Source organism: Chironomus tepperi, unplaced genomic scaffold (assembly GCF_022539635.2).
Source record: "Chironomus tepperi strain 1889 unplaced genomic scaffold, CSIRO-AGI_Ctep_v1 contig_223, whole genome shotgun sequence".
NCBI classification, from domain to species: domain Eukaryota; kingdom Metazoa; phylum Arthropoda; class Insecta; order Diptera; family Chironomidae; genus Chironomus; species Chironomus tepperi.
In genome coordinates, this window is record NW_027226345.1 from 779,818 (window position 1) to 794,779 (window position 14,962).

A 14,962-nucleotide genomic window follows, 5' to 3' on the forward strand; every position below is an offset into this window, starting at 1 on the left:
ATTCAATTAACATTAACAACAAAAAATCCAGTTTTATCCACAATGATATATTAAATGCTAATGTTTTTTGTCACTTGAGTTGTCTCCCCACACCAAAAACAAAAAAATCACTGACTCTTGTCAAACATTGTGTTCGAAACACAAATTACGAATTCGGGATTGCATAATGACACATGTCAAAAATGTGTTCAATTTCACTCGTAATTAGTCTATATTGGTGATGAAAATTGAGTTTGGCATAAATGTCGACTCTGAGTAAGCAGAAAAATCGGGAGCAAAAAAATGAAAAACTTTCCAAGCCAATCATAACTTTTGCATTCACCGCCTGTTCTAATGATATTGAGCAGTTGTTGATTATATGATGAAAACTTTTTTCCGTTCCTTTCTTTTCGAATTTCATGTCGAGTTAACTGCTCCATAATTCGCATCATTCTCTGTCTAAATTGAATGTTTTAGATATGTTGGAGTCAAAACCATCCCTTCTTGCAGATGTTTCAATCATCGTATGCTATTCCGTCTATGTTTGACTTGTACGTGTATTTTTTTATGCTGTAAATTTTACACTGTGTGCTGCATACCTGATCCAAATACATCGACATTTATTATTCATTCCCTTTCGACTCTCTCTCACATTCATCTCCATCGTTTCCTTTGTGTACACACGAAAATACCAATTTTTACGTCCAATGTTGTAAAGGCAGATGCTATGTGCTGCAAGTCGTCGATAGTTTCACATGTGTGTTTGTACGGTTAAAAAACATTTTCGGATGAAAATAAATAAGCATGATGTCTTCAGATGGTTCCGGTATTCAAAGAAGTCATTTGGGGTTTGATGACGTCACAAAAAGTAGCAGATGATGTACATTTATGTTGAACATGAAATCTTATAAGAATTGCATTTGCCAATGACACTGAACTGCATTTTAAACAATAATGCAATTATAAAAAGTGTAATCACAATCTATTGTTGAATAGAAATATGTGCGAACAATCCGATGATTCATGATTCAACTAATGCTGAGGTAATTTGAGGTATTTACGTTTTAAATACACCTCGATATCATGTGAACCATGAAATTGTACGAAAAAATATACTTTATCTGTGAATTGCATGTTTTAATCTCTCGGTGTTGAAGTTTCACTTTTTAATTTAATTGAGTCACATGGGATATGTGAATTGTAGTCAATGGAATGTGTTGCTTGAGCTGAGAATGTTTTGATTTATTGTGAATTCTTATTTTGTTTACTACTAAATGAATTTGTTATTTTTTCACTGAACGAACTTGACTTTAATATTTGAATTTTAAAAAGCCGTTGACTCAAAATTGCTCAAATCTCGTATACCTAACTTTGATATTTGAATTGTAAGATACCGTTAAATCAAAATTAATTAAATCCAAGCAAATATCAATAAGTTTGTAGCATAAAAAGCAATAAAGCTTCAAAGACTATACAATAAATAACAGAAAGCAATCAGCTCTTTAACATAGCAAAATGAGAGATGGTGTGAAATACCTTCATGACATTTTTTTTTGACATATTGATTGCAAACTTATCGTACAAACGATAGCACAAACGTGATTAATTTAAAACTCAATCGTACATATTACACGATCGATGGGGTAATGTAATGGAAGCCATATGGTAAATATGTACACTAGTCTAAAGAGGAAAACGGCAGTAAAACTACTGATAAGAAAAATTTTATCAAAGCAAATTGTACACGAAAAAAAAAAAGAATTCCATCACATAAATCACACTTTATTGAAAATGATGGGAAATGAGTTAGGCTTCGTGTGAAAAAAATTTTTGAAAAAATTAGCAAATATTCGATGTTCAAGTGGGAAAAAGGTCACATAAGAGTTTATGTATGCATTAGCACAGTGGTGGGCAACCTGTGTGTTGCGGCACATAAGCCAAAATCATTTGAAAATATCATGAACCGTACACCGTGTATGGTTTCAATCGACGCATATCACCAAGGTGTGCGTCGAGTATAAAAGGTTGTCCACCACTGCATCTAGCAAAATAATATATTATTGCCATCAATTGTTCTCAGGATGAATTGAGAAGGAAAATTGCAGTTTTCTTTTTATCCAGAACTATTCTTACTTATTAGAGGGGTGAGATTGGTCCATTTATTACAATATAGTCAGATGTATACATGGGAATTTCTTTTGTGTTAATTGAGAATGCATTAAAAATTTTTACTTCTTACGGTGAGAGTTAAGGACGACAAAAATGAAATATAAAGAAACATTGAAGGGATTATTATTAAAATAAGAAGGGGGAACTTAAAAAACTGTATTACTTTTTAAACGATCTACTTTCCGGTGCGTTCCTAACATTTCATTTAATGTAATATGGCTGGTAATTCGAGATCTGAGAAAATCGCTTATATCCTCATTGAATTACATTATTCATTATTTTATGCATTTAAAAAAGAACGAAAACGAATAATTAATGAGAAAAAGTCACAATACTTTTCATTCTTTTCCGTCTCATATCTGCTGAATATTTATGAGATATGGTATAGTAATTTTTGTTGTGAAACTCATTTTCTCAAGAATCATTTAGTGAAGTTAGACATACTGAGTTGACTGATTTTATATGTCATGAATTAATTATTGATTTGAATTTCATGAGCTAAATTGTTTATTAGGTTCATCAGATAATTGACTAGTTGCTAAATGCTATGAATTTATATTATTGTGATAATGGGTGTTCGAGACTTAACAGGTAGCCCGAACAGACAAGAAGCATGCTCATGAGAATATGCTCACAGCATTGAGCATGCTTAACTCTATTGTTTGAGTCACTCATGAACACGCTCATTTTGGTTAGTATGCTCATTGTCCGTAAGGGTATGGATGGTACATGATGTAGAAATGGTCGAAAAATCAACTTCCAAGCTAACTTAATTCCGGATATTCCACTATTTCTACAACATACCCTTTGAGAATTAGGGCATCTTGTGTGTTCGAAACCTTACTACAATTAGGATTCTAGAGAGGTACACTCTTTCACAACATAGCCCGGAGTGGGATTCGAACCCATGCATTCTTAACTGTCGCATGTCAAGTAATTTTACGTACTGAGTCACCAGGAGTTGCTAGGGAATGTGGCACAATGCTCACTTAAACGATGAATTCAGAAACCATCAAAAAGTCTTAATTTTGCCACCATTTTCAGCTTGAATCGCCTTAAACCTTAATCATAAATGCGTCACAATCCCAAAAACTCATCACATTCACAATTCAACCTTAATACTAGTTTTTATTATACAATTTCAATTTCTAGTTTCAGAAGTTAATTTGAATATATTTCAAATTTAATTCTAGCCGGAAAGAAAGAGTCAACAAAACTCTCACAATTGTTATTCCTGCCTTATTGTTTCACTCGTCATTGGTTTTAATAGGCTTATCATTTTTATGGAACGACCTCCGCGATTTAATTTCAGTTCATTTACTTCTTTTTATATTACCATTCTTGAAAATTAACACTGAATTATAATTTGTGACTGCATTTAGGAATTGAACCCTTTTTCTTGTCTTGTCTTTCTTTTCATTTTTAATTTATTTTCAAAGGAGATTAAAATAAATTGAAAAAGGAGCTATTTAGACTTCATGAGAAAGTGATCAGACAAAAGGAATTTGTAGCAAAAAATAATTCTTAAGGTAATCAATATAGGTATTGCAAATTCTAAATATTCAATAACCCTTCAATAATCTAAACAACTGCCGGAGAAGCATGAGAAAGTAAAACTGGTTAAAACAGCTTGCGAACATGCCGGTCGACAGCGCAATTTGTATTAAATTTCATTTATTATGTATCCTTTATTGCCGGCAATGAATGTGACTGATTTTAATAGTTTTGTGTCTTTGAATCTTAATGTCAGCTTCCTTATTTCAATGGCCGTAGTGATCAGCTGTGATCAATGGCTTCTTTCAGTTGACTTCTAAAACTTGCTGCTATTCTGAATGGCTATTGACAAATATCAATCCTAAATGCTTCAATGTCTGAGCGGCAATGGTCAAGTTGGTTAAAAAGTCGGGCAGTCGACCACAAGGTCCCAAGTTCGATCCCAGGGAAAGTCTAGTTGAATTTAGGTCCTTTTTCGCTGTTATAGTTCAGCTTCATATAACTGGAGTCGTTTTCAAGCCTTGAGTCTATCATGCAATGTCAGACAGCCAGACATCACCCAGACTCATTCTTTTACAAAGCAATTAGTTAAGTAATGCAAAGAAGGTAATGTGTTAAGACAACAGCATTAAAGCATAAAAATATATACCTATACAGTTATCGATTTCAATGATTGAGATCAGTTCCTCTTCTTCATCTGTTTGCTATAGTAAACAACCGAGAAGTATATCATCATGAGTACGAGTGAGAGAGAGATTGGAATGAGATTTTTGCACATCGCTTGTCATAACATTAAGCTTATATCTGGCTTCCAAAGAATGTTTTTTGTTTGGGGTATATTTTCAAATATTTACATTCCTTTTCATCACCGATTCATCTCACTCTGAGTATCCAATGGAAAGAAAAAATGAAAGCATTTCTCTCATACCTTTCAGTTCCATAATGTAATGAAAATATTTCGCATCAAAAAAATTAAGCAATTCCAAGAAATTTTTGGATGTTTTCTTTCACTGTCGAAATTTTAATGAGCATGAAGCTTTGTTTCATTTTTTCGTTGTCCGTCTTAAATTACCGACAAATGCAATTCAGGTCTGAGTGAAATATTTCATATACACTTCAGAAATTAATTAGTTTTTAATGTTGATTTAACATGAAATTTTTTGAAACTTGATGAGAGTTGATGATCTTGACCAGTAGTGGACAACCTTTTTTACGCGATACAGCTTGATGATAAGCCTCGATCGGAACCGCATACGGCTTGTAAATCATTCAAACTAATATGCCGCGTCACACAGGTTGTCCACCACTGATCTAGACTTTAAATGAATGGCTTAATATTCCATAACTGTCGTTCTGTACCAAAAAATATAAAACTTTCTCAAAAAACAACAATGCCTGACAAATAAACCAAAATGAGCATCATTTGCCCTTTCAAACTTCTCGTGTAACGAAACCCTTAAAATTATTCTAATGGAAGAATCTTCAAATCCTTTTTTTGCTCATGTTCTCTTATCAATAACAAGCTTTAAATGATAAAAGATTAAATTATGACTTTATCATGTATTTCTATCTAAAGACCTTTCACAAAAACAGCTTTAAATTGGATTAAACTTGCTGTGCAGCTTTAAGTCGTCGATCATTTTCATTCAACTGTCGAGTGAACAAAGAAAGTCTTTATAATTAATGATATAAAGTTCCAAGATATGACATAGAATTCAAGTCACATAAATTGATACTTTTTTAAGAATATTGTTCTTTTTAAGGATTCTTCATTGTCTTCCAAAGCTGACCTTTTTCCTCATTAAATTTGTTTTTGATATATGCAAAATATAGCATAAGTTTTTGGATATCTATCTGATTCAATGGTCTTTTATTCAGTCAATGATCTTGAACTTTTATGGGAAATAATATGATTTTGGGACAAAAGTTTAGTGTAATCAAGTAAACAATAATGTTGAATTTTCTAGAAAAACTGAGCACAATTTAGCAAAATTTCAACAAACATTTGGCTGAATTCAGCTATAATTACTCAAATTTAAGCTAATTCAGCTTATTCTATTATCAACGGTCGTTTAATATTCAAATTGTATTTGCAACTAGAATTCGTTTATTTTACCCTTTCATAGTTGTTGACCCCTTTGTACAATGTACAATTATTTAGTCTTTTTTCAATCTTCGTCCAGTTATTATTTACCTGATAGAGACATTTGAGATCCTTAATTTCCAAACAACAACCAAGATTCCAACAAGTTGTTACAAATTTTTAATGAGTTTTGCTCAAATCCAGCTTGCTTTGTTGAAAATACAAATTTCTTATTTTAGAAAAGATTAAGAAGATTTTGTAACAAAACAAATCTGCATGAATGTTAATCACTTCTCAGAACAAAAATTACCTGCGTTTAAAACATCTTAATCCATAATCTCAGAATTCCTTCAAGACAAATTTGAAAGATTTACAAATTCTTAAAAGATTTGCATCAATATTTAAAAGTTAAAATATTTTAACGATGATCTTATTTGTAACGAAAACATGCCCGCAAGAATCTTAAAGAGTCTGAACCAAAACTTGATAGCCATTTGCATGCAGCCACACTGGATGATTGGATGAAAAAGAAATTTTTATCTAGTCACTGTCATGTCAAAATTATGTTTAATAATTTGTTGGTTCTGAAGAGCCTTTAAAGACTTGACTTGTTCAAATGTTACGCAAATGCTTCATTATGTTTATCAGGAATGATAAAATGACACTTGAGATCTTTAATTTTAATGACAGGAAAATGAAGTGAATAAAATTATGAAAAAGAGTCAATGGATGGCTTTTATGTCTGAAGTAGATATAAAAATTGAGTATAAGTGTCGAAAAGAAAATCACAAACAATTATAATCATAATTTTCGTCTATTATCCATCGTGCAAAAAAATAAAATTGAAGTTTATGTGCCGAACTCCAAAAACGATGTAAAATTGAATAAAAAGTTAATTGCTTCCTTTCTATTTCTTTTCTTTATCATGTTCCAGATTAGTGAATTTTAACAAAAGAATCTAATTAATTTCTCAATATCAGTACATAGACAAGAGTAATAAGAAGACATAAATTTCATTTATGCTTGCACAAGCAAAAGATTCAAAATAAAATTTGTTAAAAATTGGAAATCGCAATTCTCCATACGTTTTCAAAACCATACACTGAATACATACAAGAGAGGGATTAATATCAAGTTAAGAGAAACCTTTTGTGAGAAAGAATTTTCCTCTATGCCATCTGATATCCAATAAGCTTTCGTTTGAAACTATAAACGATCAAAAAATAACATTGAGATTTATTATTTTATAATAAAGAATATAAAAATTTAATTTAAAAAATGGGAAATTCATCGTCATCACATCAACCACTCGAGCGTGGTTTTACCAGAGGAGCAGTGAATAATGGTGACATCAAGAATGTGGTTTGTATTCAGATTTCATATCATACTTTGGCGCATTTTCTTGGTGAAAAGTGTTATTGTTAACAATTTGTCTATCTAGTTGGCTTTGGAATGAATTTTTCAAGTTAATTGTTTACTGGAACTTAATTGTTTGTTAAATTTTGTTTAAGTAACGATATTCAAGATAGATCCAGATATTGGAAGTCAAATTACAGATTTTAGACGTGTTCCAATCAATTTTTAAGCCTTTGCAATCAAAGAAAACTGATTAAGAGTTCAAACTGGATCTTATCATAGATCAACTACTGATTTTGATGAACAACTTCTTTAGATCAGATAATATATGGATTCAATAACTCTCTTCAACCTTCAGAAATCAGAATCTACTTAAACCTCCTTTCCACCAAAGTAAAATGCGCCAAATCCACTTCCTAATCATCACATCCACTTTTAATGTTACGGATGATACCCTTCAATAAGAACATAAAATGAGGATTATTGAGAGCATGAATTTTTTACAGCTTATGGATATTTTATTTCATATGCTTATGAATACATTGTTCATCATTATGTAATTTAAAACTCTGTTTTTTTTTGCATCTTTCTTCTTATAGAAATCATCATCATTTAGGACAAGCAAGCGATTCTCGCCAAAGAAAATGGATCGACTACGTAAATCATTTCGTGATTCATTTCGAAGGCGCAAAGATCGTGTTCCGGAAGCATCAAAACCGCATTTATGGCAAACTGATGAACAAGAAGTACGTTCTGCAACATGTGCATTTCCAGTAAAGTATCTCGGCTGTGTTGAGGTATTTGAGTCACGTGGTATGCAAGTATGTGAGGAAGCACTGAAGGTTCTTAGAGTAAGATATAATTTTTATCATGTCTTGTTGACTTTCATCTAACTTGATATGTTTTATCATTGTAGAATTCACGACGAAGACCCATTCGTGGTCAATTACATGTGAGTGGAGATGGATTACGTGTTGTAGATGATGATACAAAAGGTTTAATTGTTGATCAAACAATCGAAAAAGTTAGCTTTTGTGCACCAGACAGAAGCCATGAACGCGGTTTTAGTTATATTTGTCGTGATGGAACAACACGCAGATGGATGTGCCATGGATTTTTAGCATCAAAAGACTCCGGCGAACGTTTATCGCATGCTGTTGGCTGTGCCTTTGCCGTATGCTTAGAACGTAAACAACGACGTGATAAGGAATGTGCTGTCACAATGACATTTGATATGAAAAATTCAACATTTACACGAACTGGTTCATTTAGACAGCAAACGATGACTGAAAGGTTGGTTGATCCACCATCAGCTGCTGTTGCTCCACAGCCAAAATCAGCTTATAATCCATTTGCTATTGAACGACCACGTGCAACACCTTCGATGCTGGAACGTCAAGGTAGTTTTCGTGGATTTACACAAATTGGTGCTCAATCTCCTTTTAAACGACAAATGTCATTGCGTATTAATGATCTTCCATCCAATACTGAACGTCAACGTGCATTCCTTGATATAAATACATCACAGAGATCAGCTGTCTCGCCAATTCCAGAAGTGTCACCACAACCAACCGACACCGTCAGTGAACTTTGTAAAGAATTAAGTCAAGGATTATCAATGCTTTCAAAAGATACTGAAAATTTCTTAAATTTTGAAAAATTAGCAAATGGAATTATAAGTGGTACAGTTAACATTCCATCACCTCCATCATATCCAACATCAGTAGTTGCCGTAGCTCCATATCGTCCATTAGTATCACTACAAAATTCATCTATTCCAATTGGAACAGCAACACCTATGCAACACAATAGTGTAATTACAACCGAAACAATTGCTGAATCTTACCCAAGGTCATCATCGCCTGCTGTTTATACGTCACCGCCATCATCACCACAAAAGGTAAAATCTTAAAATACATGAAATATTAATGGAAATTTACTTATAAATCTTATTAATTTCAGGTTATACCTATTGAAATAGCAACACCGACACCACTTCCGAAAGCCGAACAGTGGCTAACAGAAATTGTAAAAAATGCATCGCCAGCACCAAAACGTGCATCACCATTCAACACACAATCTCGATCGAAATCTCTCGCAACATCAGATCTATTTGAATCACAAACAGGTGTGGCAGAGTGGGCCAATACATCAACAGTCTCAAATCAATCACAAGGTCCAACATACCATAGCACTAATCCCTTTATATCACCGCCTAAACCTATTCAACAGTCATTTCAAGTTCAATTGTAAGTTTCTTATATAGAAGCAACAAATACAAATCTAATTAACATACAGCAACTTACTTTGCATACATAAAATATGCTTGATATACTTATCAATGTCGCTTTAAATCCATGCCACATACAATTTGTGATATGAAAATATATATATTATTAATAATATTAAATATTAATTGATGAAAATTTAAAATTCAAAAAATACTACAAGTATTTGTGGCGGATTGTTCATGCTGATTAAAATGTGTATGGACATCCATAGCATGTAAATGAAAGTTGAATGGGAATATGTTGAAGATGATGTTGGGCCAATCGTTAATGACATGAAGCAAGCAATATTATTAAAAAAAAACTGTTTTATTGAACTTCGATCGATGTGTTGTAGCTTATTGAAAGAAGCAAATACAAAAAAAAAATGCCATTTTTATTGAATATGAATGGAATTGGATATAGGTGTATAGTGTGGTTGTGAGAATGACGAAAAATGGAAAGTTCATTTTGTTGATCGGTATAGATGAGGATTCATGATGAGTAAAAGGTGATAAAAGATTTTTTTGAAAATAAGATAGTAGATATTAAGCGTTGAGGATAGTGCGATACGTTGTTAAGCATAAAAGTATATACTAATTGTATTAAAACCATTATTTTGAACTCTCAGTTCATATAAATAAAAAATTCTTTAACTTATAGTGAAATTAAACTAATAAAGACAGAAAAAAATATCATTAACTAAAGAGCATTTTCGTTTTGCTGTATTTCGAACTTCCCCATCCGTGTTAATCTTGATGATAGACCTTAATACCTATAAACTGCACAAAAATGAGACATTTGAATTTGTTTCGGTTTTCATCTTGGTTCATTTATCGATTCCAACTCCGAATTGATGAAAATATGTTAAAACTAGTTGATGGCAAGGCAATGTCCTGTTGATGGCATGTTAATGTCCACTTGATGACTAGTTCTAACGTTTTTATGTCCATTCTGGATCTAGTTTTATAAATTATTTGTATATAGTTTGTTTATAAATCTACGCTTAGTTTTTACAAGACATTGAACTTATGTACTTAATATAGGCATGATAATGTGCAATAGAAAGATGATCTTGATTTCATTTTGATGCACCAATTAATGCATATAATCAAGTTTAATAATGCATTTGTTTATAATGCACGCACGCACTGAAATTTAACGCACTTAAAAATAACTTAGATCCTCATATGATAAAGCAGGAGACATAAAAAAACATTCAATCTCGTCCAATATATATTCGATAGCTTCTATTCCTCATGATGGGAGCTTTATTTGTCAAATGTCTAAATATTATTTATTGTTCAAACATCGAGAATGTATTGACGACTCGTTACACTCGAATGTAAACATTATTCGCATCTGTTTGGCGAAATTTCGTAACATTTTAAGTGACATAAGAAAAATTACAGTATTGTTTGGTGTGAACTATGATTCAAAGATTGACATTTCTTATTTGATTTGCTTAGGATTTCAAGGTAGAACTCGAAATCGATAGACACTGTCGTGAGTCGAGTGGAGAGCTCGAAGTCGACACTATTGTTGTATGGAGTCGAGTCGACAAGAGTCGACTAGAGTCGCCTCTTTCGTACAAAATCCGAGTCGACTTGAAGTCTGGCCGACTGTCGTCATCTTTGATAAACCAAGTCGACTCGGGTCGCCTTAATGTTAGTCTACTTCGATTTGTATTTTGAACATAATAGCCTAAAAGTTTAAATTTATTAACTTAATGACTGAGTTTTAGGAGTTCAGAAAGTTTTTCAGTAATAGCAAGTATAGGATATCCTACTTAACTCAAAATTATAGGTAGACGTAAATCGTAAGTAGATGACCCGAGTAACACAATGTCGCATTTTTTAGGGCATCTTTGCGTATTTCCTCAAGCATGCCCGAAAAACATTACTCAGTTAGTTCATCAAAAATCCGGCGTGATTCTGATTTGGTGTCAGATCCGACTTATGACTCCTAGTGACCATTATCCCCAAAAACACATGGTGAAGAAATGGCTGAAATCGGGCTTCAGTCCCTGAGGTCGGATTGATCGAATCTAGCCTACGAACGGATTTATCGAATCTGGTATGATTTTCGATAATTTCTACGATGTATCCCTACTTTGTGGGTGCTGCTCGGGGAATATTTCAAAACTGTTCAAAATATAAATAATGTTTTTCCCGCTCAAACTGAAAACTAAGTTCATTGAGCACATAACTCTTCAACTTTGTAAGCATAGCTCATAAATTACATCAAACCACGATAATCTTATCAAATTTTATTAATTAGAAATGTTACGAACATTAATTCCAGTTATACTGCATGATTATCAGCTGGAATGTCATTGATCTATAGAATTCAATATTAGACATTTGACAATTAATTAGACCGCAAGGAAATGTGAAGTAAAACCATAGAGATTCACACGCAAGAACTCAATTAAAAAGTAATAAAAATATCACATAAATTAAATCGAATTTTTTAGCTTTATTAAAGAGTTACAGATGTATAAGACGGAAATAATTGATTTATTGACACAACACACAAGATGATGATGATTATAACTGAAGTAGATAATTATAATAATGAATGAAAGATAACTAAATGCATACATATCATTTATTTTACACAATATTATTAATAACAATATACACTATTTAAATAAATTTATCTATCTACATAGTAGATGATTATAATGAGAAAATAAATACCTTGAAGATCAAATCGTTTAAATGACTGCGAGATCATGTTCTTAAATTCCAGACAAAAAATAAAAAAAAAGCGTAAGAATAGGGGGTGTTGAGGTTTGTGGAGTCTACTTTGAAGGCTTGGCAAACAATAGTTAAATTTTGAAAATTTAACGGTTTTATAAAATTTGAATTTTCTTTTAATTTGCAGAAGAATGAGGAATTTTAGAGCTTTTTAAATCTGTAAAAAAGTAAAAGTTTTTGATAAATTTGAATTTTCAACATAATTTTCAAAAATATAACGAATTTTAAAGCTTTTTAAATTTTTGAAAAAATAACTTTTTGAAATTTAAATTTTTTTCAAATGCAACTTTTTTGGAATTTTTTTTAAATTTTTGAATTTAAAAATTTTTTATTTTTTTCAAATTTCCAAAAGAAAAAGAAATTTTAAAGTTTTTTTAAATTTTTGAAAAATTAACGGTTCTTTAAAATTTTACGAGTTTTGAAGGATTTTCCCCTATTGATCCCCTATTGAGACCCCATTGTCATACGCCAGAATTCAAAATACCCTGAAAAAATGACGATGAATTTGTAATTTTTAACGATAATGAGACGACGATTAAAATTTTTATCGCAAATAAAAGAAAATGAAAAAAAAAATAGAAATCATAGCAGTTAATGATAATAATTATTAACGGAATAAAGAGGTGAAGGATGACTGATGCATGAAGAAAAAGAGATAGTCTATCAAGAAAATTCGCAGTAATGATGATGATTAAACTACATTCCAAATTCGCGAAATATATATGAAATGACGAAATAGCCAGAAAAAAAAAATTGTAAAATTTTTTAATTGTAAATTCCGCATAGAAGAATTTTTGCTTCTGCTGTATTATTTAATATAAAAAAAATTATAATTGTACATTAAATTGCCTTGTTTATAAAATAAAAATGATTATACATAAATATATACATATTAATATATATAATATTATGAAAGAAAAACGTAATAATGTATAGAGATATAAAAAAATGCTGTAATAAATGAAAAGATTAATTGATTATGAATGAAAACCACATGGAACTTAATTGTTGTTGTTGTTGTAAGGGGCTCGACATTTGGAGACCAACATTTCAATCACCTTTATTTGATTATCATGTCGATTGATTTGCATTTAACCCATAGCATACTTGAGTGCACAGCAAAAGTTCAACCTTGATAAATCAAATTTTTTTTTTGAATGTCTCAATGAACTCTGATCGCAAACATTTATTACCCTTCTAATATATCCGAGACATGTTCGAGACATTTCAATTTCCATTTTTAATTGCCTTGAATTAAATGTTTATTAGTTCGCTAAATGATCAATTATTTAATAAGAAGTTGGGTGACTTTCTTGAGAGGGTTTGACGCAGTAGTGCACATCCTGTGTGGCGCAACACAATGATGATGTGATATGAAAAATCTCGGGTGTACCACGAAAATTGTCTTAGAATTGTCAGATTTTTTTTAGAATGATTCAAAAAATTTCTTAAATTTTAAATCTAGAGCTACTTTTTGTGATTTTGGGACTAGAGAAAAACTTAAACTTTACCAGTTTTACAGATTTTCTACCTTTGTGTACTTCAGAAAATTTGTTAGAGTCGTTTACTCGATACACGAAGTGTATCATGGCACTAAAAGCGGTTGCCCACCAATGGATTAAAGTATGCAAATGCATTTTTAATTGACTTTGATTGAATTTTGAAGGTTTTTGAGAATGAAAGTCATTTGAAATATTGATTAATGATTTTATGAATAAGAGTATGACACTCTGTATAACCTTAGTCCAATCTCGAGAAGGATCTGCAAGTCAGATTAGCATTTGCTCTAATGATCATGAATATATAATTCAAGAAATATTAGAAAGGTTTGATTGTATCCGAAGAATCAATCGCTGAGATTTACTATCCAATTAAGAATTCCAAACGAGAAAATTTTCTTTCTGAAAATTCAATTTTCAGCCCACAAATTAAATGAGAGTTATCCTAGATCATCAAAATCTAGACGATACCAACTCGAGTAGCAAAAAACCGGTTAATTGGTCAAAAATCCAAATCAGACCAACGTGGCTCTGACTTGGTGTCGGATTCGGTTTGAATCTAACACCATTCCTAAGTTATGCCGGCCCTGTGCTGGATTTGAATCGATCAGCCACTTAAGATGTCTTTCTTTTCCTATCAGAGAAGCATCAAGTCAACATGATTTTAATTTAAAGTCAATGAACCCTTCTCCATAATGGTCATAAAATGTTTTAGCTCGTAAAAAATTTCAGCTCATAAAATGCATAAAACCGCAAATCAATAAGCCATAAAACTGAATCATCGTATTAAAATTTTCGCAGTTATTTATAAAACAGGAAATTTCGATCTTAAGTACAATTTCAAGGAAATGCCATAAAATATTAAATGAAATGCTTTATCTCCAAATGACTTTTCCCAAGCATACATACACAAGATAGGACCAATTAAAAAATCGAATTGTTTGCAATGATTTAAGGTCAATCAGTCATTGTATTGATCAAAATAAGATATCTGATTAAGTCTTAACTGAATGCTTAAAAAAATATGTTGAAAGCAACAAAAATTTATGTTGAAAAAAATGAAAAAAATAAAAAAAAACGATTAAAAATTTTAAAAATTAAATGTTTTTTATGTTTGTGTCGATTGCGATTACTTACAGCAGTGGTGAACAACCTGTGAGCCGCGACATATCTTGGTGGTAAGCAAAAACCGAAGCCACAGCCGTGTGACATCCTTAAAAAAATGTTGGCATCACACTAGTGGGCCGCGACACGCATGTTGCCCACCCCTGACTTGCAGCTTGCCCATGATTACAAACCTTCTCTCATAATTCCTCATAATACAACATTAAAGGTGGTAAGTAACTTGTGAAC

The 14,962-nt window shown here is 31.7% G+C and overlaps 1 protein-coding gene across 2 annotated transcripts in view; it reads left to right on the top strand.

Annotated features, from left to right (window-relative positions):
* numb (NUMB endocytic adaptor protein) overlaps positions 1–14,675 on the top strand; it is a 46,314-nt gene extending 31,639 nt beyond the window's left edge. The window contains exons 2-5 of one of the 2 annotated variants that reach the window (XM_070640759.1): positions 6,660–7,087; positions 7,681–7,932; positions 7,998–8,981; positions 9,044–14,675. In XM_070640759.1, the coding sequence (XP_070496860.1) occupies positions 7,004–7,087; positions 7,681–7,932; positions 7,998–8,981; positions 9,044–9,334 (1,611 nt within the window). In that variant the 5' untranslated portion in view covers positions 6,660–7,003 and the 3' untranslated portion in view covers positions 9,335–14,675. The remainder of the gene's footprint in view (positions 1–6,659; positions 7,088–7,680; positions 7,933–7,997; positions 8,982–9,043) is intronic. The other variant, XM_070640760.1, reaches the window with a different exon arrangement.
* The last annotated feature ends 287 nt before the right edge of the window (positions 14,676–14,962 follow it).